The sequence below is a fragment of the Xiphophorus maculatus genome, chromosome 7 (assembly GCF_002775205.1).
Source record: "Xiphophorus maculatus strain JP 163 A chromosome 7, X_maculatus-5.0-male, whole genome shotgun sequence".
NCBI classification, from domain to species: domain Eukaryota; kingdom Metazoa; phylum Chordata; class Actinopteri; order Cyprinodontiformes; family Poeciliidae; genus Xiphophorus; species Xiphophorus maculatus.
Window position 1 is genome coordinate 36,901 of NC_036449.1, and position 27,044 is coordinate 63,944.

The 27,044-nt window shown below is 39.8% G+C and overlaps 1 protein-coding gene across 2 annotated transcripts; it reads left to right on the forward strand.

Annotated features, from left to right (window-relative positions):
• The first annotated feature begins 1,569 nt into the window (after window positions 1-1,569).
• On the forward strand, window positions 1,570-25,984 carry LOC102221963 (glucose-6-phosphate exchanger SLC37A1-like). Of its 2 annotated transcripts, XM_014474986.2 has the most exons (21): window positions 1,570-1,687; window positions 3,081-3,285; window positions 4,121-4,202; window positions 5,218-5,350; window positions 8,271-8,349; window positions 8,845-8,980; window positions 9,375-9,451; window positions 9,551-9,717; window positions 10,144-10,196; window positions 10,272-10,346; window positions 10,871-10,909; window positions 12,456-12,578; window positions 12,656-12,746; window positions 13,122-13,184; window positions 13,832-13,917; window positions 14,110-14,158; window positions 16,018-16,091; window positions 16,194-16,272; window positions 20,472-20,569; window positions 22,919-22,983; window positions 24,267-25,984. In XM_014474986.2, the coding sequence occupies exons 2-21, from the start codon at window positions 3,230-3,232 to the stop codon at window positions 24,280-24,282; spliced, it is 1,641 nt and encodes a 546-aa protein (XP_014330472.1). In that variant the 5' UTR covers window positions 1,570-1,687; window positions 3,081-3,229; the 3' UTR covers window positions 24,283-25,984. The 2 variants fall into 2 exon arrangements, with proteins under 2 accessions (XP_014330472.1, XP_023192737.1); XM_023336969.1 differs by lacking the exon at window positions 10,871-10,909.
• The last annotated feature ends 1,060 nt before the right edge of the window (window positions 25,985-27,044 follow it).

Consider the following 27,044-nt stretch of genomic DNA (forward strand, 5'->3'; position numbering starts at 1 on the left):
ATAATGGTAACAATACATGGACAGAAAAGGGTAAAAAAAAAAAAAACACTGAAAGCTTGGAAGGAAACGCTGGATCTCTACTGGCTCGTGGCTGTCGATAACCTGGCAAGGAGGCAGAGGCTGAGAGGTGTTTAAGTAGGGAGGGGACCAGGTGGAACAGGTAAGCAATCAGGTGTGGCAGGTGAGCTGAATGAGTGTTTACACAGCATGGACAGGACAGAACATGAATCATGAAATCCACTTATAAGGTTGAACTGAAGAGGAGATTGTTTAATAATTACAACAGTACAAATAAAAAACGTGATTAATTTGTTTTCCACTGTTGTCTGAAAAACTCTAAGAAGGATTTTAAAGCCCCCATACCCCCAGCCTCCAGGTTCTGCGTTACGGCCCTGCGTTTGGTGTCAAAGCGCAGCACACAGAGCTCCTCCTGCAGCTCCACAACTCAGATGGCTGCACAGATTTGTGACACTTATCTTAATATTAATAATTATAATGGCGTTAAGTTGACATTATAATTATTGGCAACTACGGACATGTTTATTCGTGGTTGTTTTCACGTTTATTGCGCTATTCAAATTAGTCTCGATGTTTGCAGTTTTCTGGAGCGCAACGCGAAGCTCGACGTCACTCAGAGGTAATATATTAACTTGACATTAACAAAGACACAGCGGGACGGATCATCCGGGAAATGATGGACAGGGAGAGCCTGACTAAAACTACCTTAATGACGGATAAATTCTGGGATTTATTATGAGTCTCTGCTTATTTCCAAGCCCAAATGAGTAACTTCACGCTCAAAAACAAGCCCAAAAAGGCGCAACCCGCCACTCGTTAAATTTGCAAGCGACTTAAAAAACAAAAAAAAATCCCAAAGCTGCTTATCATAATCGGACTTGGCGACAGAAACTCAAAATAGTTCCAGATTTTCCACCAACAAAATGCGCATCTCCCTCCATTGTTTACATTTCTGTCGCATAGAGACGTCGGTCACTCGACAAAACGCGTAGAGGAAATACGATTAAATAACAAAAGAAGATAGTAACGCACAGTAATGTAAAGTGATTTCGATAAGTAACTGTAGTCATATCCAGTAGTTCATATCACTACTGGATATGAAATAGCAACGCGTTAGATTACTCGTTACTGAAAAAAGTGGTCTGACGTCACTGCCTGAGACCCCAAAATGTACCGAATTCTGAGAATCACCCAGGTGCCTTTCATGCACTGATTGCATGGAGGCACTGAAATGCCTTTCATTGCCGTGGCAGTCCCCAATAAAGTTAGACAACGTCGCTGAAATACGTTGTTTGAGCCGTCACGGTGTCCATAGTTGTCTAGATAAGAGCGCTGAACAAGTACGCGCAACACGGGATATTTACGGGAAAATACTAATACTGGATTGAGGTAAAATACGGTAGTTTCTCGGGAAAAAACAGTAGAGTTGACAGGTATGCCCTGCTGGCCCTGACAGTCAACCACTGAGTATTTTTCAATTGAGTAGCCGTAGAGGGTTAAGCATTACATCCTAAATTGTCTTGCCATACACGCTGTGTGTCGCTAAGTGAGTGTCTCTTTGTGGAAGAGTGTGGTTGGATGTTGACTGTTGCCAGCTTTCAGCAAACTAGGAAGTGGCGGCTCTTGTGTTCCGTACAGATAAGCAAAGTCCGTAACAGCGGTGAACACGGTAAGATGAGCAGAATAAATGTGGTTTGGGGGTGAAAACAGTCCTGGGAAGAATACTGAGCACTGATGGGGTCAGTCTTGCTTTAATGTGGTTTAGCTAGCTGCTGTTTGAACCTGGAACTCGACGGTAGCCAACATTGTTCTGAGTATCGATTAAAGCATAACGCAGAGATGTTATTCCTGATTCTATATCTCACTCTAGTTTTATCTGTATGTAATGACAGATCGGATCATTTCTAAAGATGGGTTATGCAGGAATGTTTGGCTTTCTGCTCATCACACAGCAGCCACGTCTGAACATCCGTGATGAGCAGCGAAGATGATGGTTAAACTAGAGAAGCTGAGGAGCACATACGGTTCATTTGTATTTGAAGATTGTATTTCTAGATGAAGGCTTCAAGCTTTTTGACTCAAACCTCACGCAACACCTGCCGCTTTCTTTGCGCCTGTCACCACGGAACTTCAAGAGTTAAACCATGACTCATTACTCTGGAGAATTGACTTTCCTTTTCTCGTCATTTCCTGAATATCAGTAGTAGAGAAACAGAAAACTAATTGGCCAAGCTTTGATGAACTCTGGAGATTAAATGGACAGTTTCCCAGGGCAATAGAAAGGAGAAGCATGAAGACAAGATTAAAAAATAACATTTATCTGATTTGCACTATGAATGAGTTTCCTAAATATAAGACAAATATAAGGCAAATATAATAAAGGGCGGGTTCATTTTGCTCAGTTTTGTTCATTACTCCTGACATTTGCAATAGTTCTGATGTTCTAATTTTGTTGTTTTTTAAGTAGTCTGTCTTTATTCTTTATATTTAATTAGTACAGCAAAAACGCTGCCAGCAAAACTAATCCGTACCGTGATTCTTTCACCACCATGCTTGATGGCCGATGTAGTACACTGGTTGAAAGCTCTATATTGACTCCATCTGTAAACTGAGACTTCTGAAACGTTTGTGTTAATTTATCCATATGGAATAGAGGCTGGAAAAAGGAGACTATTAACATCACAAAACCACAGTTAAAAATGCAGCATTCCAGAGAATAATGCAAACATCTCGATAACAAATGAAAAGAAGATTTAAGACAACTGTCGTTTCAAATTCACCAATAATAAACTAAAAGTTGGTAAATTTTTGAAAAGGCTGATTATTAAGAGTAAACCTGTGTCAAAGGAATAAAACCTGTTTTGCGGCATACAGTCATCTACATTTGATTTTTGATTGAAGAATTACAGTATATTTTATTTAAGGTATATTTACCCTAGCTCAGCATGGAGACCTTTGTAGAGCTTTGTCTTGTTTAAGATCCTTCCTTTCTTTTTTATTTCGATGATTCTGTCATTTCTCCCACCTATTCACTCTTCTGCTTCCTCCACCTCCACTTTCAGGTGTCAGCCATGTGTCCTCCAGGCGTCCATGTACCTGCCGGTCTACTGTGAAGAGGAAGATGACTAACTTCATCTTGAGTTTGAGGCCGCTTGGAATGCTGAACTTATTTCACCAAATTCTACCCTGAAACTCACATTTTACTCACATCATGGCTCCTATTCCTCCAGGGATCCATCTGCTGGTGTCCTTCAACAGGGAACAATGGTAGGTCTCCATCCGTCCCTCCATCTATTCATCCACTCCTTTGTCCCTGCATTCCTCTATTAGCTTTTTTTGAAGGTGGTTTGACCAGCAGTCATTGACCAGAGGTAGGGTTCGCCAGTGGTGGTGTTCTTTACACCACTTCATCCAAGGCTTTGTATTGCACTAGTTGATGTACAGCTTGGATGCAGCTGCTTCACCATGGAAACCCATTCCGCAAAGCTCTCTGTACACTGTTCTTGAGCTAATCTAAAGGCCACGTGAAGTTTGGAGTTCTGTAGTGATTGACTCTGCAGAACGTTGTTGACCTCTTGGTATTATGCTATTCTGGATCCACTGACCCCGCTTCGTCAGTTTGTGTCCTACCACTTCATGGCTGAGTCGTTCCCAAACACTTCCATTTTCTTATAATACAGTTGACTGTGGAACATTTAAGAGGGAAGAAATTTCACGACTGGATTTGTTGTACAGGTGGCATCCTATTACAGTTCCACACTGGAATTCACTGAACTACTGAGAGTGGGCCATTCTTTCACAAATGTTTGAAAAACGGTCTGCATGCCTAGGTTCTTCATATTATACATCTGTGGTCATGGAAGTGATCAGAACACATGATTCTGATCATTTGGATGGGTGAACCTAGCAGATTATTGTTGAAAAACAAACTTTCAGCTTCACCTCTTTAGTTACATGCATTCGACTAGCTGGTTACAGATGTTGGAAAGTCGGATCATATTCCCACAGTCCAGGTTTTTGTATTGGGATATGGATTTCCTTTCTGTAGCTAGCATGAGGAAAAGAAATGTTGTGGATCTATGATGCTGTGTTTCTCCTGCAGGTACCGAGCTCTGACCTTCATGCTGACCTTCTTGCTTTACACTAGCTTTCACCTTTCCAGGAAACCCATCAGTATCGTAAAGGTAACATTTGTGTGTGGACTTCTAATATCATCTAATACATCAAAACCTGACAACTAGGAAGAAATTAGCTGTCACATTTCACACTGCTGGATTATAAGAAGGTTGTTTCTTTGTTTCGTATTCGTATTTAAAGCAGAGATAAAACAAATAGGGAAAGCAGTTCATTTGAAAATTACATCTAAACTCAAACAAGCTGCTCATTGTCTAGAGTTCAAGAATATGGCCCAAGCAAAACCCAAAACAGAACCAGAAGTGTCAAAAGTAGCACAGTGTTGACTCATCCTGTTGGTTATCTCTGAAGTTTGTTTAGACATGCTTGATGTGAGTTTTTCCAGCAGGTTGATGGGAACGTTGCTGCATGATCTGTTTTTTAAACATCCTTCGCCATCCATCTCCACTCCTCTTCAGAGTCTAAAACAGGGATATTATTCCCCTTGAAGACAAACTAACTCCAGCCTGTTCAGCTGAAGGACCCGTTCATTACCTCCTCCACTGGGATGAACAGAAGACCCTGCCAGTGTATAGTGCTATATCCAATAATGCTGGAATCTATCAATCACTTGATTGACTGATTGATTGACCAGCCTGTGGACTTTGGCTCACAGCATGATGGGAACATCATCATGCCGTGATCATGAACAACGTTCCCATCATGAAACATGTCCAGTGATGGCTTCTTCTGAGAGGCCTGGCTTGTTCTGCTCAACAATCCTGCCATGATGGAAGCTATTTTGATGTTGCCATTAGGGAGTCATGTTTATCTGAAATCTGGCTGACAACCAGATTTCTGTACAGGTTTTGACTTGTTGATGCCAATAGTCTTGAACAGCCTGTTTCAGCTTAAAGTTTTTAATTTTTTTTCTCCTGATTACAGCAAAAGACTAACATCAGGACCTGATACAAAATCTGAAGCTGCTCTTTAGGCATAGAAAACATCCTTAGGGAAATGAATGCCATGTCTATATGGAGCTTGAGATTGAACAGTTCTTGATGGTATTTTCTTTATTTTTGCCAGAGCGAGCTTCATAAGAACTGCTCAGCAGCCAGTGAGCTGGCTGCCGCCACCGGCGCTGTGGCCAGCAGTGGAGGCCAGGAAGCCTCTTTCCCTTCACTCCACACTGAGATGGAGTGCAGCTGGAAACCTTTTGGTATTTATCTGCTCCACTCTATTGTGATTATTTTAGAGGTGCATCGATAAATTGACCAAGATTTCCTTTATTTTGGGAGGTCAGCCAATACTTGCATGTGAAGCTGATCTTATCTACCACAGCAAATTTCTAAAAATAAAATACCCTCCTCACTCACCAGGTCATGTCTGTATGCTGGCAGTTAACAATAGTCACCCCACTGTTGCCAACTCAGCAACTTTCTTGCTATATTTAGCAACATTTCAGAAAATGTATCAGCAAAAATCCAAAACACCTGGGGCCTCATGTACAAAGCGTGTGCATGCTCAAAAAATATGCGGCGCCATACTTTATGCACAAGTTGGCATGTATAAAAATGAATGTGTTAATGAACGTGCGTAAATATACACAAACTTTTGATCTTTTTGTGAAAATGTGCGGCAGCCATGCAAACGTTTTCTGTGGACAATATCAAACTACAAAGCGTCAAAACTCACCTAAATACACTGAAGTCTGATGACATTAAGTGTTATTTAGAACAGGAAGCATCAAACCAGATGTTTTTTCATGATTTTAATATTTTTATTGTTTATACGGAAACAATGAAACTGAACCGCATTTGTTCTCAGACAATAATATAACATGCACACAAAATAAAGAAAATAAAAGCATGTGAAAACCTCACTCGAATGTAAATAGTACTTTTCCTCAGTTTTTGTCTCATAAAGATGTAACGCATTGGTCTCTGTGCTGACGCGCATGGAATGCATCTATAAGGGGGAATTTCATTCTCAATAATCAATCTGCTGATTCAACGCTGTTTTCTTTTTTTTAATGAGTGATTATTTTTAAGATGTGTATGCAATCACACGTATATAAATAGCTGCGCAAAGGTGAGCCGCTAACTGAGGAGGGCTTTCCCTCTGAACATCGCCAATGGAAGAATTCAGAGGGAACGTGTATTCAGAGAACATAATGATCTGCTGGGAAATGTTGATGCTGGTTTATTGCTCAGACTGATCAGCCTAGAGCTCTGAGCAAAACTTAAAGAAGGAGCTGTTGGTGTTACGGAGTAAAGCTTCTTCTCAAACAAGACGGAGGCTCGTATTTCCTTTACTGAACCTTTCTGTTCAGTATTTATTGAAGAGAAAAAGAACGGCGTCGGCTGATAACGGGCAACAGCTGTTCGTAACCAATAGCAATCAAAAGTCAACAAAGCAAGATAGTGACAAACAGTAACAGATCCTTAAGCATTCTTCAAAATAAAAGACTTCCTCTATTCCAATAAATCATGTCTTGCACTTAAATATATTTCACTTCACCTAAGTAATTATATACAATCATATTCAATACAATTAATAATAATCATCATGTAAATTATGCTTAACATATAATTGTAAATCAGTCACTTATCATGCAAATATACCGAACAACATAAGTGTTTTAAAGTCACAACAGTTGGGTATCGGTGCCGGTCCAGCTGCAGTTAGCCTTCAGTAAAGCCATGCCTGCGTTGTAAATGCTCCTTTATGGACAGAAAGCATCTCTATTCTGTAAATGTACAACTTATGAATATGAAGGACTCTCTGACACGCTGTGTCTTTAAATCCCAGCTGAATGCTCTGCTGTTCAAACAGGCATTTGCACAAGCTCTTTATTTTCTTTTTTGTTAATTCTTTTTAATTTTGATTTTTTTTCTTTAAAATTTGTTATCTTTATTTTTGTTAGGTAACCTTATGTGCCCTGAAAGCACTCTTAAATAAAATATATAGTTATTAATATTATAAATACTTATACTGCTACAAACAAGAACGTTGCCATCCTTAGTGCTTGACGTTGTGGCAGATTTGGGTATTTATACTAATTTATATAATGTATTTATGGGTGGCGATGGGCAGATCAGCAGCTTCACTCTATTTCCCGCAAATTAGGATTTATAAAGGAAAGGTGCGCAAGTATGTATGGCTTTATACATCCAATTTTTTTTTTGTGCTCCGCACTTTTCTAAATTTGTTCATATGCCAAGTATTAGTTTGAAAACTGCACATTCTTTTATACATGAGGCCCCATGAGGCTTTTTAAAGATAGGTCATCAGTGACTGGTCAGAAAACTGCAATCGGTGCACGCTAGATTATTTTTTATGTTTTATATGTTGGACATTGTTCCACCTCTATTTAAGCAGTGAGGCTAGTCAGAATAAACTCCTTTTCACAGAGGCAATGTAACTGACATAGTTCAGTGGAGAAAAACAGATTTTTATTGTCCTTTCTTGCAAAATAATTTCTTTGTTCAAAGATTCATGGACATATTCTGTTTTAGAAGTATCTGTGATATGCTTTGTTGGTCTGATGTAATCAGGAATACTCACAGTTGTAACCTACAGTTAGATTGTCTGGGATATGAAAAGACTGCTGAGATATCCAGAAGGTTTGTCAGGAGAGGGAGATGTTCGCTTGATCAACTTGTATGTCGGTTATTCTTTAGCTGTCCAATAAACCCATTTGGGGATTTATTAAACTGAAAGAAATCCAGGCTATGCTTTTGATGGATCACACTGCACTTTGAAATGCAGGTTATCTTACTGAAAGCACACTGTAAAAAGGTCCATTACTGTATACTTGAACTCAAACAATCCATAAAACCTTTTGCCACAGGAACAGTGAGCTGTCAGTATATTTTTTGTGATGTATGTAACAGGTCTCTCCTGTAAATGGGACCATTAGACTCAAGATTTTTCCAGTATAAATAAAGAATTGTATATAGTACTTGAGAGCTGTTGTGGATTTAGTGCTTTTTTGCTTTATTTCCAAAAATTGTTGCCTCAAACTAAACAAAAAAGCATAAGCAGGGCAATCAAGTTGGAAAGAACCCTTATCAGTTATACAGTAATACACTGCTAGCTGCATAATCTTTGTTTAGTAATTAATATTTGAATTTTAGATAAAAGCAACTACAAGCAGCTGCTAGGAGCCATGGACTACTCTTTTCTCTGTGCCTATGCCATTGGGATGTACCTCAGGTGAGACATCAATATGATTGCACTAGCATAAAACTAGCATAAGACTACGATAATTGTAGTATAAAGCTAACAAACTAGCACAAAGCTAGCATAAAACTAACATAAAGGGGAAGTTGATTTAGTAGATATTGAATGGTGAGAAAGAGATTTCAGTATCACATAAACACTAAATTATTAATACTAGTTTGGTGTTTACTAGATACTAGATCACTTAGTACTAGAGTTCTACTGAAGTAATTATCAGATGTTACAATGAGGGAATCAAGTATTTGATCCCTTCTTCACAGTTTCTGAATTATTTTAGTTCAAAAACACAAAATTATCAACAGATACAAGGATGTAACATGTTCTGTTTGTTCTGTTTTACTTCAATAAACTTTAACATAAGCAAAAGAAATTTGACAGAATCAGATCCTCTTTATGAAAGTTATGAATCAGGCTTTTACATCATAGATGAATGTGAGTTAGCATGTTGCTGCTGTTCCCCCTGTGCAGCGGCATCATTGGGGAGCGCCTACCTATCCGGCTGTATCTCACAGTGGGAATGCTGAGCAGTGGACTTTTCACCTGCCTGTTTGGACTTGGTTACATTTACAACATTCACAGTCTCGGCTTCTATATATTTGTTCAGGTAAGATGCACACAACACCCGTTTTAACCAGGCTAGTTGGAACTTCTCAGTCAGGACAGCTGTACTGAAAAAAGAAAATCAGTGATCCAACTCTAAAAAAAATTATCTAATTTATTACAAGTAATCAAATAAAATGTATCCTATACGTGAAGTTTATTAATTTACGATGTCAGACAAACGTACATAAACTAAGTCTGATTAAGTTTGTCAGACTTAATCAAGTCTGTAACAAGTTATCTCAATTTCTTTAAGTTGGAGCTACATTCTCTTTTTTTCAATGTAACTGCACACAAACTGTCTGGAGGGCTGGAGCATTTACTATTTACTTCGGATTATGTATTTTTAGTTGATATGTGTACAGGAAGTTGATGTGGCTCTCTTTTTGTTTTTCTAGGTGGCCAATGGTTTGGTTCAAACTACTGGTTGGCCCAGTGTCGTGACCTGCATTGGCAACTGGTTTGGAAAAGGAAGGTAAGATAGAATAGTTCACAGCTTTCATGTAAAGATAAATGAAGCTTATATAGGCTGAGGCTTGACGGGCTTAGTGATGAAACCTTGTGGTGTTGGCAGGCGTGGGCTCATCATGGGACTTTGGAACTCCCACACCTCAGTGGGGAACATCCTGGGTTCTCTGATCGCAGGTTACTGGGTCTCCTCTAACTGGGGCCTTTCCTTCATTGTACCAGGCCTCATCATCGCAGCCATGGGAGTCATTTGTTTCCTTTTCCTTATTGAACGTAAGTCTAAAAGTCATTAAAATCATAATTATGTAAAGAGTGTAACACCAGTCTGTGAAAACATATCAGAGTTTTAACAGGGTTCAAAATGTCCGCTTTAGTTTTTTTTTTTTTTAAAGTGAACATGTTCACACCAATAATAATGATAATACTAAATAATGATTTCTAATATTATAAGTGTAGGGGAATAAACAAAAAGGTTGTTAGAAGATGCATTGTTTTCACAAAATAACTTCTAAAGCTTACGTTAGTCATTGGTCAGAGATTTTACTGTTTGACTCCAGCCTGATATGCTTGTGTCAGAGACTTTACCTTCCAGACTTGCTGAATGAGCAATCATTTCAAAATAAAAGCATGAATAAGGCTGATAGATTTTCTCGCTCCACAGTTTTGCCATATTCAACTAACCGGTTTTCCCCTCCGCAGATCCGAATGACTTAAAAGGCATATATACTCAGAACCCGTCTCCTGGCAACAGCGTGAGTAAAGGACATTTGTTTTATCCTTCCCATGTGTGTTTACCTGTTTTATGTAGTAAATCTGTCTTTATTTAGGTTTCAGCCAAAAGTTGGAATGGAGCAAATGGACATCCAAAAGTATACTTGCAATACAAGGATAACAAAAAGCAGGTGTGCATCTCTCTGGATGAATGCGTCATTACATTAGATGTTGTAATGTAATGGTATTGCTCTGTGAACTCCTGACATGGACCTAGTTATATATTTGACCATATACATTTTTTAAACACAAAAATCCATCTAAAACAGAACTGAAGGGATGGAGAGGTCAGCTGCAATTATATGTCTGGCTATTTTATCTCAAGAAGCCTTTTTTCTTACAGTTTTAATACTACCCACTCAGAACTCCAGGACTTTATAATTTGTCATATGTCATATATAGTCAGATATGACAAATTAATTTTGAGCTGCTATATATAAGTGAAAATCAAAACTGTAAATGATAAAATGGCTCTTAGTCCCACAATTCTAGAAAAAAATAAGAAGCTACAATTCAGTGACTACTAAATCATAACCTTCAACATCACTACTACTCTTTGAACAAACTTGATGACACTCGCATAAGTAACATTTATTTTTTTTTAATCAGAGTATTTTTGAATTGAACGCAATGTTTCCTTCGTATTGTGTTTTAGGGCTACAGCTTTTTTAAGGAATGTCTTCAAAATAGGAAGGTCAGTTCTGTCAGTGATCTCCAGCTTAACTGGTAATTATGTTTTAGGCTGAATCTAAATGTTTAAGTCTTTGTGAACAACAACAACATATTCAATCGTATTAAATTTGAATACAAATTCAGGATTTTGCCTCTGAATAATTTGGCTGTACAGTTTTGCTAAATGAGGGATTTGTTGTTCCAGAGCATCAACATTTAGACTCAGCTCTGAGGTGTCTGGAAAACACTTAGGCAGGATTTCACCCATTCACATTTCCTATTACTTTGATTTGGTTTTGATTTCAGTTTTATCACATGTACCTCTGCACAGCTATTATAATGTGTAATGCTGTAATGCATTTTTAATATGTGCATAATATATCCTGTGTTTGGTCTGTTATGACCTAAAAAAATCTTTGCAGACCTAACTTTTACTGCCATTTTCTTTTGAGAGATAAGACTTTTTAATCAGTTATTAAACTAAGTCATAGATTCTTAGTCTTTTGACAGTTAGTATTCCTGTAAATATAGTGTTTAGGATAACACTTTATTTGAAGGGGTATGCATAAGACTGACATGACACTGTCATAAATGTGACATAACATGTTCATGTACATGAAGGAGTCTTGATGAATGTTTATGACTTTTGTCATGAAGGGTCAATCGGTAAATAATGACACTTTCAATGCAAAGTTGACACTGTTAATGGACTTTTAATGCAAGTTTTAATGCAACTTTGCATTAAAATATTATTTACAAAATAATACAAAGTTGACACTTTTAATGCAACTTTGTATTGAAAGTGGCATTATTTATCGTCTGACCCTTCATTACAACAGCCATAAATGTTCATGAAGACTCTTTCATGTTTATGACAGGTGTTATGGTAAATGGCTTTGTACTTGTATAGCACCTTATCAAGTGCAGAGGACCCCATCTTGCCGTGTACTGGCCATCGCTCCATATGTGTTTATGTCGTGTCAGTCTTATGCACACCCCTTCATATAAAGTGTTACCATGTTGAGCTGCTAAATGGGATCTGGTCATTTTTCAGGTAGTGAAATAGATATAATATCTGGAAATATTGATAATTTTATTGATGAGGACCAGAGAATTTACCTTTTCTTTATTCTGACAAACCAGCTTGAACTGAAATCTGGTGAGGAGTTTCTCTTTACTGTCACTGTAGTACTGTCTGCTGCTGCTTGTTAAATTAGACTTTCTATTTGTTGAGTTTTGACTGAATGTTCTCCTCAAAAATCAGAAGATCAAAAGCAGTGTGGGACTTTTTGATATTTTTTTTCCTCTATTAATTTTTTTAATTCTCTTTTTTTATTGCAGTTTAATCACAGATATTTTTACAATAATTTGGTTGCTTTAAAAATATAAAATTTTTCAAGCATCATAAATTCATTTTTCTACCTCTTGAGAATCTTGAAGTAACTGAGGTTACAATACTGAGCTTTTTTCTGAGGCAGTTAGCTGTTGAGCTGGTGTTGGTGTCAGCCAGTTCCGTTGAGTTGCAGCTGATCTGTGGTCTTCCTGTTCCTGTTTCCGTCCTGATGCAGAACTACGACACGGAGCTGCTGCTGCCCCGGGACGCTGTGTGTGTCCCTGCCCAGCCGGTTGTGGTGGTGAAGAGCGAGTCAGAGCCTTCTGCCATCAGCTTCATGGGAGCGCTGCGAATACCTGTCAGTTTACTGACACTGCTTCTCTGCTGGGTTTGCTGTCACATCAGTCAGTTGTCACATGCTCTTTGTTTCTATAGGGAGTGGTGGAGTTTTCTCTCTGCCTGCTCTTTGCCAAGCTGGTCAGTTATACCTTCCTTTTCTGGCTGCCCCTCTACATCACCAAAGCAGGTGGGTAAACAACCTGCCAGCCTTGTTCAGCAATTTCCTCCTTAAAATTTTGCCTCATTTCAGTTTGCTTGAAATGAGCAAACTTATACACATGGAGCATACACATGATGTTCCATGTGTATAAAATGACTTTGAAGAATCACATCTGTGGAAACATTTTACCAAACAGATTTCAGTGAATGGTTCCCTCCTCAGGCATGTTGTATGCGCTGTGAAAAAAAATAGTCTGTCATTGAATAACCTCAAGATAAAATAAAATGCCTTAAGAAATGTAGTTTTGAATCTGTACGTTATAAATTAACTGAATTGTGCTGAAATCCCTTTATTCTGGCGAGAGGAATGTGATAGAACTGATGGTTCTTGTTTCTTGTTCAGCTCACTTGGATGCAAAGAAAGCTGGAGATCTCTCCACCTTGTTTGATGTTGGAGGAATTGTGGGTCAGTGATTTTTAATTTTTTTATTGTTAAAATTTTTTCTCCAACCATTAAAAGTATAAAAGTATTTGTTTCATGTTTTTCATTGAGTACGGTTAGTTTTTTGTTTTTCTTCCAATTACTGATGGTGTCATGGAACGGTGTGATGAGGAGGTGAGGCAGACGCTTGAGACCCAGGTAGAAATGAAAATGATGATTTTAATGGTGAGAATGGCAAACCAAAATCCAAAAGTCCAAAACCCCGGCAGCACTGCTGAGCCGGAAACAGGGGCTCAACACAGGTAGCAACAGAGCAAACGAGTGGACTGATACAACTGACTGCGGACATAGACACCAAATGAGACGAGGACCCGACAGAGACGCTGGGACACAGGTGACATTAAATACATGGGAGGGTAATCACAGAAACGAGACGCACCTGGGAAACAATCAAGGGGAAGACAGGACAACACAAAGACTCGGGAACACAGAAAACTCTAATTAAATACACAGAACATGACAGATGGAATCTGAGGCTTTTTTTCCTCACTGCTTTTTTGTGTGTAAATTGAAAATTAGCTTCAGTTTATTTTTGCAGGAATGAGCATGAATGTTTTCCTGATGTAATGGCATAATTAATTCTGTGTGCGTGTGTGTCTATGACCATACAGGTGGGATCTTGGCAGGAGTGATCTCTGATAAATTGGGGAAGAGAGCCAGCACATGTGCAGTTATGCTACTTCTAGCTGCTCCTACAGTAAGTTTCCTCATGTTTTGGTTCCTAGGAAATAAGCACAGTATTTAATTGTCCAGAACAGGGTTGATAACACGTCCCTGTGTATAATTATATATAATGCATGTTATATAAAGGTCCTCCTGATTAGTTTGGATCAGTTATGAATATCGATGCACATTATTCTTCTGGTTCTGTTTGTTTTTTGCTCTGCAGCTCTATGGCTTCTCTATGATCAGCCAGCTGGGATTGGGACCAACCGTTGGTGAGAAGCTGCTGTCTTTTTTCAACAGGCTTGTTTTTTTCTGGCAAGAATTTCTAAAGCCATACTCTTAAAATACTAGATGCAATTCTTTGTGTAGAGCTTTTGTTTTCTGTTGACAGTTGCATAGAAAATGTCTTGGAAAGCAGAAGTTTAGAGCTCCGCAAGTCACTAATCTTAGAAGCTTCAAGTCTTGGTTGCAGCAAATATAGCAATGCACAAAGCTTCAGAAGAAAGGGGATGTGAGAAAAATTGCAGATGTATCTGTTCCAACAGCCGTATTGTACCAATATGATCAAATAGATCTTGAATGAAACGCTTAAATGTTCTCATTGGAATAGATGGGAAGATTGATGACTGGACAGGACTACTGTAGTAGGTCTACAAGATGGATGGAATAACAGATGGAAAACATTTAGAGAAATTTGTTGTATTTATTGTATGAGTGTTTGTGTAAACAGATGGAAGAAAAGCTTGAGAGGTCATGCAGTAAATGAGTAGAAAGTACAGGAAACAGTGAAGAAAGTTCCCCACCTTTAAGACCAAAGCCGAGCTAGGGTTACCTTCAGCGCGCTGCCTTCTCCTGTACTGACATCAATTCAGTCAAGTCCAGCATTTTGGGATCCCTGAGCCTGAGCATGTGTTCAGACAGAGAGAACACAGAGAGGAGAATAAAGCCTTTTTATCTGGGTGGAAAAAGAAAAGAAAAAATACACTGTATTAGAAATGGCTGCCTAACAACAACCTGTCTTTCCTCTGTCACTGTTTCATTATCACACAGCATGATGTTGCACACTTAATAATTAAGCAGTGTGGTTTTCGCAGGTTCTTTTATTCTCTGAACGCTGTTAACACAGACAAGAGCGACAGTGAGCGCCTCCGCTGACCAGCCATTACTGCACTAAATTGCCGTTGGGTCGCTGAGTCAGGAGTGCTCACCGTGCTCCATGTGCCAACTGGTGGCGAACTGCAGTTTAATACATCTCAGTTCAAGTAGAACTGCAGCTTAAGAGTATAATCAATAGAAGTCTTTAAATAAAGTAAAAAAAGGGACGGGGTGTAATAATTCTAATGTCCATTCTGTCACAATGAGGAGCAATCAACAGCCAATCCAGTCCAATTTCTGGACTGGATTTAATAGAAAAATATTTCTGGAGTGTGCACAAAAATGAATTTCACATCTTTCTAGTCCAAAGTAATCAAGTTACTTTGGGTAAAATAAATTGGTCTGCTTTCTTCATTTTCCAGATGAAATGATAAACCTAGTTCTGAAGTAGCTGGGTAACTTGCTGTGAATGTGAACTTTAATTCTTTCGCATTGGTTTCCTTATGCTTACTTTTGTCACTGATTATCCTCATTGTTTGTGAAATTGAGCTTTATGTATGCTTAATTACATTAATAACCTGCTGTTGGGGTATCAACCTTCCAGACCTCTCAGGTTTCCTGGTTCTGGTCTGCACTACATTTCCAGAACTAGAACCAAACATGGAGAAGAAGCTTTCAGCTTCTATGCACCACAAATCTGGAACAAACCTTCAGAAAACTGTAAAAAAAAAAAAAACAACCAAAAAACTATCTGTTTAGAGTTGCTTTTGAACCATAATCACTGGAACATTAACCAAAATATAATGTTTCACTTGTTGACTGTGTGTTTTATGACTTTGTATTTTTGTGTTTTTATGATATAAAGCACTTTGATATGCCTTGTTGCTGAACTGTGCTATATAAATACACTTGATTGATTGATTGATTGATTGATTGACTGACAGCATGCAGAGCAAATGGTTTAATGGGAAATGCTGCCTGTGGACATTTAGCTAGTCTTTAGCAACAAAAGTTTGACTGATTTGGTGTTTCCCAGGAATGCTGCTCGTATGTGGAGGTCTGGTGAACGGACCATATGCTCTCATAACAACTGCTGTGTCAGCAGATCTGGTAGATATTTCACACTAATATCTATTTTATGTTTTAAATAGTTTTTCTTTCACATGTACACCTCTCCTCTGTGATTCTCTCTTTTTGTGTTTTCGATAACAGGGAACACACAAAAGCCTGAAAGGCAATGCCAGGGCTTTGTCCACAGTCACAGCCATCATCGATGGGACAGGATCTGTAGGTCAGTACTATTTATTCTCTCCCTGAAGTTAGCAGTACGTCACTGATCAAGAGTTTGAATGTAATTGTTCTCCTGTTATTCCTAGCTGACACATAGCAGTCAAGCACAGAAACACCAGGGGCCTCATGCATAAAAGAGTGCACAGTTTTCACACTAAAACTTGGCGTACAGACAAATTTAGAAAAGTGCGGCGCACAAAAAAATCAGGATGTATAAAGTCGTGCACATTTCATTTATACATCCCAATTTGCGGGAAATAAAGCGCAGCTGCTGGTCCCTCTGTCGCCACTCATAAATACTGTACATTATGTAAATTTGTGTAAATACCCAGAAGTCTGCCACCACGTGAAGCAATAACCATGGCAACGTCCTTGTTTGTAGGTGAGTACTTATACTCGCGATACTTATACTGCTGTATAAGTATCTTTAATAATAATAATTAGATATTTTATTTAAAAGGTGCTTTCAGGGCACATAAGGTCACAAAAAAAAGATAATACATTTTAAAGAAAAATAAATCCATCCATCCATCTATCCATCTATCTATCTATCTTCTTCCGCTTATGCGGGGTTGGGTCGCGGGAGTAGCAGCTCCAGAAGGGAGGCCCAGACTTCCCTCTCCCCGGCCACTTCTTCCAGCTCTTCCGGGGGAATCCCAAGGCATTCCTAGGCCAGCCGAGAGACATAGTCCCTCCAGCGTGTCCTGGGTCTTCCCCGGGGCCTCCTCCCGGTGGGACGTGCCCAGAACACCTCACCAGGGAGGCGTCCAGGAGGCATTTTGACCAGGTGCCCGAGCCACCTCAACTGGATCCTCTCGATGTGAAGGACCAGCGGCTCTACTCTCAGTCCCTCCCGGATGACTGAGCTTCTCACCCTATCTCTAAGGGAGAGCCCAGCCACCCTACGGAGAAAACCCATTTCGGCCGTTTGTATCCGTGATCTCGTTCTTTCGGTCATGACCCAAAGCTCATGACCATAGATGAGGGTGGGAACGTAGATCGACTGGTAAATCCAGAGCTTCGCTTTTTGGCTCAGCTCTCTCTTAACCACGATGGATCGGTACAGCGCCCGCTTGACGGCAGACGCTGCGCCAATCCGCCTGTTGATCTCCCGCTCCCTTCTTTCCTCATTCGTGAACAAGATCCCGAGATACTTGAACTCCTCCACTTGGGGCAGGACACCCCCCCCCCCCCGACCCGGAGAAGGCACTCTATCCTTTTCTGGCTCAAGACCATGTCCTCGGATTTGGAGGTACTGATCCTCATCCCGGCCACTTCACACTCGGCTGCGAACTGCTCCAGCGAGAGCTGCAGATCACGACCTGATGAAGCCAATAGGACCACATCGTCCGCAAAAAGCAGAGATGCGCTCCTAAGGCCACCAAAACAGATCCCCTCAACACCTTGGCTGCGCCTAGAAATTCGGTCCATAAAAGTAATGAACAGAATCGGTGACAAAGGGCAGCCCTGGCGGAGTCCAACTCTCACCGGAAACGAGCCCGACTTACTGCCGGCAATGCGGCAGTAAGTAAGTGAATCTGACACCGGTCATACAGGGACCTGACAGCCCGTATCAAAGGGCCCGGTACCCCATACTCCTGGAGAACCCCCCAAGGGCTCCCCGAGGGACACGGTCGAACGCCTTCTCCAAGGCCACAAAACACATGTAGACTGGTTGGGCGAACTCCCACACACCCTCCAGGACCCTGCCGAGGATGTAGAGCTGGTCCAGTGTTCCACGACCGGGACAAAAACCACACTGCTCTTTCTGAATCCGAGGTTCGACTATCCGACGGACCCTCCTCTCCAGGACCCCTGAATAGACCTTGCCAGGGAGGCTTAAGAGTGTGACCCCTCTATAATTGGAGCACACCCTCCAGTCCCCCTTTTTGAACAGGGGGACCACCACTCCAGTCTGCCAATCCAGGGGAACTGCCCCCGAAGTCCATGCGATATTGCAGAGTCGCGTCAGCCAACACAACCCTACAACATCCAGAGCCTTAAGGGCAGATCTCATCCACCCCCGGGGCCCTTTCACCGAGGAGCGTTTTAACCACCTCGGCAACCTCATCCCCAGAGATTGGAGAGCACAACCCCGAGTCCCCAGGCTCAGCTTCCTCAATGGAAGGCATATTGGTGGGATTGAGGAGGTCTTCGAAGTATTCTGCCCACCGGCCCACAACGTCCTGAGTAGATGCCTGTTTGAACAGCAGAGCGTTCAACTGGGATCTAAATAGAGAAATCATGTGCATAGGTTGCACATTAACTGAATGAAGATGCTTTTTGTCCATAAAGGAGCATTTACAAAGCGGGCGGCTCGACTGAAGGATGACTGCAGTTGCACTGGTACTGGTACCGCATGGCTCCTTCTTTAAGTTTTGCTCAGAGCTCCAGGATGATCAGTCTGAGCAATAAACCAGCATCAACATTTCCCAGAAGATCAATATGATCATTCTCTCCCTCCATTGGCGATGTTCTCCATCAGAGCCAAAGCGTTCCACAATTACGCAGCTCTCCTTTGTGCAGCTACTTATATATCTGTGATTGCATACACACCTTAATCATCTTAAAAATAATCAAACCTGTTTGGAGTTAATCTGCTGATCCAACCCTGTTTTCTTTTCTAGTGAGAATGAAATGACCCCATAGATGCATTTCATTCCATGCACTAACGCACAGAGACCAATGCGTTAGATCTTTATGAGACAAAAACTGAGGAAAAGTACTATTTACATTCAAGTGAGGTTTTCACATAATTTTCATTTTATTTTATTTATTTGCGTGTTAGGTTATTGTCTGAGGATAAATGGAGTTGAGTTTCATCGTTTATGTTTAAACAATAAAATATTAAAATCAGGAAAAAACATCTGGTTTGATGCTTCGTGGTCTAAATAACTGAATGTAGTCAGATTTGGGTGAGTTTTGACGCTTTGTAGTTGTGTATATACCCAGGGTACTTATACCCTGGGTATTTACACAAACTTTTTCCACACACAAAACAAAGTGTGCGTATATTTACTCAAACTTTGACGCAATGTTCATTTATATACATGCCAACTAATGCGTAAAATATGGCACCACACATTTTTTGTGCGTATGCCGCTTTATAAATGAGGCCCCAGATCAATGTTTAGTAACTATAGATAGATAGTTGCATAGTGGTTAAATGGGTAAGCTGCTGTTTAACCACATGCCTTCTACTGTTCTATGCCATTAATAAAAATAGGAGTCAAATTTTCGCAGCAGAACAAAATATTTCCTGTCAGCATAATGACAAAAACAGAAATGATAAATTAGTCTTCCCACCTATTTTATCTGATTAATGATTTCTTTGATGTAAAGCTCCAAAACACCACTTCCCAGAGTGCAACCTCTGCTAAAGACAGGAAATCTGCCACAGATTGTTCTCAGTAGCGAGTGAAAGCTGAGTTCACAACCTGTGAACCTCCACAGGCTCAACAGTGACCTGGTCCCCAACATGATGGTCGACATGGTAACACCTTTGATGTATTGTGTATCCCAATCAGAACCCGCTTGTTCCAAAAAAAGAAAAGGGCAAGAAATGCCTCAATACATATTTCTAGCTTTCTGATATGCAAATCTCTATTCATTTTTATTCTTGTTTGTTTATAAGTCCAACTGAATGGCCAGTGTTGTGGTCACTCACTCACAAAATGTTCCTGGTAGGACAATAAAGCATATTCTATTTTACATACAACCACTAAGCTCAGACAGCAGGAACCTGTTCAGTCATAGGCTGATGTAGTCTATCTTTTAATTTTATCAGTTAAAAAAACAGTCAGTGAAGTTTATGATGAGATGTTTACCTCCCTTAGATCTGCAGAAAAGTGATTAGCCTGTGGGGCCCTCTGCTATCAGAGGGCCCCACAGGCTAATCACTTTTCTAATGCTGTTAGAGTTCCACCTGTACAGAGTGCAAATAGAAACATGCTGTGCTGCTTGTTGACTGAAGCTGCCATCAGGAAGGAAGGAACCAGAATAATAGATGTAAACGTCACCTACCTTACAGGAAGTGCAGCTTCTCATGCTTTGCTTGGCTGCCATGCAAACAGTGAATGTTCAGCACAACATTGTATATTTGAAGTAGTCAAATCCCAAAATATGCTCACATCTTGAAATGTAAAGTTTTAGTCAATTTTAAGCCCAAATCTAAAATTCTATTTGTGTTTGTGGTGATAGGTGCAGCTCTGGGCCCCCTGCTGGCAGGCGTGTTGTCTGCAGGTGGCTGGAATCAGGTCTTCTACATGCTAATGACTGCCGACTTCCTTGCCTTGCTGGTGAGTGCAGAGCAGTGACTGTTTGGAGATATTTCAACAGTTTAATGACATACTTTAGGGTTAGAACTTGTCAGAATTCTCAATGAGTGGAAATGCTCTATCAAGAATCTTCAAGTTAGAAGATCCCTCTCTGTACAGCCATGGCCAAATGTTTTGAGAATGATTCAAATGTTAATATTTACAAAGTCTACTGCTTCAGTTTTTATAACAGCAATTTGCATATACTCCAGAATGTTATAAAGAGTGATCAGCGTAACAGCAAAAAATTGCAAAGTCAATATTTGCCTAGAAAATGAACTTTATCCCCCAAAACACATTTCAACTTCATTGCAGCCCTGCCTTAAAAGGACCCGCTAACATCGTTTCAGTGATTGCTCCATTAACACAGGTCTGGGTGGTGATGAGGACGGGGCTGGAGATCAATCTGTCATGATTAAGTAAGAATGACACCACTGGACACTTTAAAAAGAGGCTGGTGCTTGGCATCATTGTTTCTCTTCTGTGAACCATGGTTACCTCGAAAGAAACACGTGCAATCATCATTGCACTGCACAAAAATGGCCTAACAGGAAAGAGAATCACAGCTAGAAAGATTGCACCTCAGTCAACAATCTATCGCATCATCAAGAACTTCAAGGAGAGAGGTTCCATTGTTGCCAAAAAGGCTCCAGGGCGCCCAAGAAAGACCAGCAAGCGCCAGGACCATCTCTTAAAAGTGTTTCAGCTGTGGGATCGGGCTACCAGCAGTGCAGAGCTTGCTCAGGAATGGCAGCAGGCAGGTGTGAGTGCATCTGCACGCACTGTGAGGCGGAGACTTTTGGAGCAAGGCCTGGTCTCAAGGAGGGCAGCAAAGAAGCCATTTCTCTCCAGGAAAAACATCAGGGACAGACTGATATTCTGCAAAAGGTACAGGGAGTGGACTGCTGAGGACTGGGGTAAAGTCATTTTCTCTGATGAATCCCCTTTCCAATTGTTTGGGACATCTGGAAAACAGCTTGTTCGGAGAAGACGAGGTGAGCGCTACCACCAGTCTTGTCTCATGCCAACTGTAAAGCATCCTGAAACCATTCATGTGTGGGGTTGCTTCTCAGCCAAGGGAGTCGGCTTTCTCATAGTCTTACCTAAAAACACAGCTATGAATAAAGAATGGCACCAGAATGTCCTCCGAGAGCAACTTCTCCCAACTGTCCAAGAGCAGTTTGGTGATGAACAATGCCTTTTCCAGCATGATGGAGCACCTTGCCATAAAGCAAAGGTGATATCTAACTGGCTCAGGGAACAAAACATAGAGATTTTGGGTCCATGGCCTGGAAACTCCCCTGATCTTAATCCCATTGAAAACTTGTGGTCAATCATCAAGAGACGGGTGGACAAACGAAAACCTACGAATTCTGACAAAATGCAAGCATTGATTGTGCAAGAATGGACTGCTATCAGTCAGGATTTGGTCCAGAAAGTGATTGAGAGCATGCCAGGGAGAATTGCAGAGGTCCTGAAGAAGAGGGGTCAACACTGCAAATATTGACTTGCTGCATTAACTCATTCTAACTGTCATTAAAAGCTTTTGTTACTCATAATATGATTGCAATTGTATTTCTGTATGTGATGACAACATCTGACATACACACATGAAACCAGAGGGCAGAAGATCATGTGAAAATATAATATTTGTGTCATTCTCAATACTTTTGGCCATGACTGTAGTTTCAAGCTTTTTGGAATTGATTTTACTCACTTTGGTCATGTTTGGCCTTTAAGCATGTTTGATGCATGAAAATGGAGCTGGAGCTGGCCTCTTTTACTGCTAGTGTGAAATGTTTTAGTTGAAGGTTAGGAAAACAGTTTTGATCATATCAGCAAAGAATGCTAGAATAAATAGTAACACATTAGCTCTGAAATGTTAGAGCCATTCAAGTATGCGCCAAGCTTTTTCAACGTTTTTTTTTAACTCACCCTCTTACTCAACAATAAAAACTTATTTTTAGCTTTAGTTCTAAAGTAAAAGTTATGCATTAACTAGGTTCCACTTTTTTTCTGGACAGTGTACAGTGCTTATAATAAAGTGGAGAAAAATACAACTATGTCATTCAATCACAGAAACGACAAATAGCCACCTTCAATAGACTTCATAATAACACAGAGCAAACATAGTGGGAAATGAGAAAAACACTTCTTTCAGCTTCACTGAAGACAAGCACAAGGAAAACCACATTTCTGCCATGTCAGATTTTGATATTGTTTATATTTTATTTTATTTTTTGCTGCTACCAAGTGAACCATAGCTGCAGGCCTTAATTCATTACAAATATTTTGTATGCTTATAAAATGTTTTCATTGTTTGTGTTGTAGCTTTTATTACGGCTGGTGACCAAGGAGCTGTCCTCATCCAAGTCCCACCCCGTCTCTGCTATAGAGTGAGTCGTCATCCTCTCAGTTCCTTTCCATTCCACAAACTATTTCTGACTGATAACATTATAAATCCATTTGATATAGATCAAATTTATATAATGAATTTGATCTATCTATCCGTCTGTCTGTCTGTCTGTCTGTCTGTCTATAGATGGATCTATATATAGATAGATGGATCTGTATAGATGATGTCATGACTATGTTGTAACACTGTTGGATCTGTGGATCCATTTTCTTTGGTTGAGTGAACGAACTCCTACCTAAGATCAGAAAGCTGTTAGAAATCAGTAGCACACTGCTGGCGGATTCTTAGTGTAACATGGAGCAGAAAGCTGAGGTTGTTGAGGGCATAGGTGGTGCATGTTTCTACAACCGATAGTACCCACACAGACACACCCGCTAGAAAGAAACAAACGCACCCAGTACAACACTTTTATTCTAATGGCTGAGAGGTTGCCAGGCGATGGTGCATTTTTGTTTCAAAACCAAGCAGAAAGTGTTTCGTAAGTGAGCAGAGAGTTTTGCAAGTGGATATTTGCTCCGAGCAGAGACAAGTTCTGAGCGTGAGGAGAAGTTGTGGGTACAAGCATCACAAGTTTTGAGAAGAAAGGCACAAAGTCCTGCTTTCAAAATGAAAATGTAAGCAAAAGTATTAAAAGCTTTGCGAACAAAAGACATGAAATCCTACTTTGAGACTGAAAACGTGTGCTCTTGAATTACGGCAGAAAAAAATGTCAGAGATGATTTAATGCTTTCAGCTTTGTAGGAAAAGTTTGGAGTTGGTCTCTTCCTTATCCAATATGAATGCCGACCAGTGCACTAAGTAAGATCCATGAAGAAGTGGGTCAGCAAGTTTGGTGTGGAAGAACTTGACAGGCCTGACCTAAATCTGATAAAACACCTTTTCAGATTAATTGTACCAGAGACTGTGAGCCAGACCCCGTCATCCAACATTAGTGTCTGACCCAATCAGTGTGCTTCTGGAAAAATGGTAAAAAAAATAATAATTCCAGCTCCTACACCTGGTGGACACTCAATATGTGTGAAGAAAGACAACTAAATACTTTTGGTAATGTGGTGCATTTATTTAAGTACAAGTCTCAGGATTCAATTTGATAATAAGAGACATGGATGTGGAGGTTTGAGTCATGTCTTCAGGCTCACACTGCTGTGTGTGTATAGGAAGCTCTGACTCGCTCAGTAAAGACAAAGTTCAGCTTACTGCTTGTGATTGTAAAACGTAACCACACCTACTCTCTGTATCGAAATTATGTTCTCATCTTCACAGGTTGAAGGAGCACTGAGTACCATGATTGCACTGTTACCACACACACCTCTCTCTGAAACACACACACTGACCACTCGTCTCAGTCTGGAAAGGAGGGCAGCTCAGCAAATCCCTGGAAAACATGTCAGGCTCAAATGCACAAGATTTACTCTGGAGAAGAGCTGGAAACTGAAGATGAATCAAGCTCAACAGCAGCATACTTCAAGCTTCATGTACACTCAGCTTATTTGTATCTTTCCTCATATATCTCTTGAAAACACAGCTGAATCCTGTTTAACAATCTTTCTATTTTTAACAAGTGTGGCCCAACAGAGAACTCTGATTTGGTTTTACTCAGATATTCATAATAGATCCTTGTTTAAGGAAAGACAGAATCCTTCTAATCATAATGATCACCAAACCTACAACTCTAAATTAGCTGTCATGTTTACATTCAGATAATAGTTTGTATTGCTCCAGCTAGAGAAGAATAGTAGACTGTAGCAGGAGTCTAAAAAACGGGGCTTCTCCTTTGGAGCCTGTCTTCATTTTGAACCATATACTACAGATACTGTTCACAGATATCAATACTAGTATTCATGGTCTAAGTTCGTAGCATCATATTAATTATATGAAGTCTTAACAATGCTCAGGCATCAAATCAAAAATTCAGATCATAGGGTTTTATCTTTGTTTTTTATTCTCTTGTTACTAACAGCGAATGTAAAACACTTAGAATTTAAACTAGTTGTTGCAATCATGACGTTTGTAGTGAAAATCCCAGAGTTAGCTTTCTGAGCAACGTCCTCCCTGCAGCACCAGATGCAGCTTTGTAGCGCTCACTGCCATTTTGGTTTTTCATTCATTTGTTGGATTGTATTCTTGTTGCAGAGTGCCATTTTAATTTGATGCGATTCATCTATCAATTATAGATCAGAACAGCACAGACAACATCTGTATATATGAGTCTTGAAGTCGTCTCTCTGCTAAATGGAGGTGAGCTTTAGTTGTAGCAGTTAGCTGTCTGTGTGTCGTCCCAAATTAAGCATTGTTTTTCAGCAGTTGACCACTGAAACGAAGCTGCTATTGCCTTACTGAACCAAAGAGATTATGAAATCACTTTATTTGTTGAATTGAACACTCTTTAATCTGTATGTTTATTTCTGATTAATATTTTTGTATTCTTTGTCTTGTAATAGGGCACCAAAGCTCTATTTTTCTAAGCTGCTAAGAGGAATGTGGTCTGTTTGTACTAGGGGCCGGGGATGAGCGGGTCTGATAAATTATCAATGCACTTGTGGGATTAGAAGGTTTTCAGGCTGAAATGGTTTATTTTTAAATTCAGTTTTTGCAAGGTTTTTATTTAGAACTTGCTCATTTTAAGTTAAGTTGAAACATAAAATAATTATTTCTAATTTATCATTTGCTAAGATGATTAGTCCTTTCATTAAAAATTGTGAATCTTGCAAGATGCTTAGCTATTTTTCTGTTTTATTTTTAATTATTAATGTTATGTTAATTTATTGACTACTTAGAAGATGTATATAATTGTATCTTCACTAAAAGAAAACCACGTGTATATTTATTTTGGGATGGTGGTAGGACTTTGAGTACTTGAAATATATTGTGCCTTGTTTGCTGTAACTGATTTTCCAAAAGAAAATCACAAATTTTGATTTCTGTAACTGCTCTTTCATGGAACACATTGGGGAAAAGGAATAAACATTGGTTTTGTGGGATTTGTGTTTTGACGGTTGAAGGAGTTCCAACAGAACAGGGTAGGAACAGGACAAAAACAGGGATCAGGGATCCTGCCTGCACTAGTGCTGAATTCTCCAGGGTACCACTACCCTGGAGAATTCAGCAACTTTAGGACCTGTGATAATAGGATATCTGTCTGTCTGTTTGTTTGTCTGTCTGGGTCAGGGATGTCAAACTCCAGTCCTGGAGGGCTCCTGTCCTGCAGTTTTTAGATGTGCCACAGATACAAAGCTCGGGAATGAAATGGCTTAATTACCTCCTTCTTGTGTAGATCAATTCTCCAGAGCCTTGCTAATGACCTAATTATTCTCTTCAGGTGTGGTGCAGCAGAGGCACATCTAAAAGTTGCAGTAAAGTGGCCCTCCAGGACTGGAGTTTGACACCTGTGGTCTGGGTGGATAGATAGATGGATATATCTGGACCACTTAAAAATCAGTTTATCTGATTTTACTTTTTAAAGGTATATGTTTGAGTAAAATGAACATTGTTCTTTTATTCTATGAACTACTTACTACATGTCTCCAAAATTCCAAGCACAAATTTAGTATTTTGCAGAAAATAAAAATGGTCAAAATAACATTGTAGTGCTTTCAGACCTCAAATAATGCAAAGAAAACAAGTTCATATTAATGTAGAAACAATACTAATGTTTTAATTCGGTAAGAGTTCAGAAGTGCAGTGGTCTTAATTATATATATATATATATATATATATATATATATATATATATATATATATATATATATATATATATATAATCAGTGACGTGCGGTCAGGGGAGGCCTGCCATTATGGAAAAATATGATAAAATTATTTATATTGCTTTTTTCACCCTGTGGTTTGTACTATAAAGTACCTATCTTTCATTTACCATAACCAATTCTGATTATTTTTCTTCAAAATCGCTGAATTTTCGTATTTTCCCATTCAAATGCTCGGAAGCGAAGCTCATGAGGCAGCAGCGAGCTGAGCCTCACCTGGGATCGATCAACGTCTCGCTAACTTCACTGGCTGCCATTCTATGAGAGCATGTTCCTC

Coding starts and splice junctions, on each gene's coding strand:
- LOC102221963 (XM_014474986.2), top strand. CDS start 3,230: ATGGCTCCTATTCCTCCAGGGATCCATCTGCTGGTGTCCTTCAACAGG. Junction 10,347..10,870: donor ACAAGGATAACAAAAAGCAG/GTGTGCATCTCT, acceptor ATTGTGTTTTAG/GGCTACAGCTTTTTTAAGGA. Junction 10,910..12,455: donor AATGTCTTCAAAATAGGAAG/GTCAGTTCTGTC, acceptor GTCCTGATGCAG/AACTACGACACGGAGCTGCT.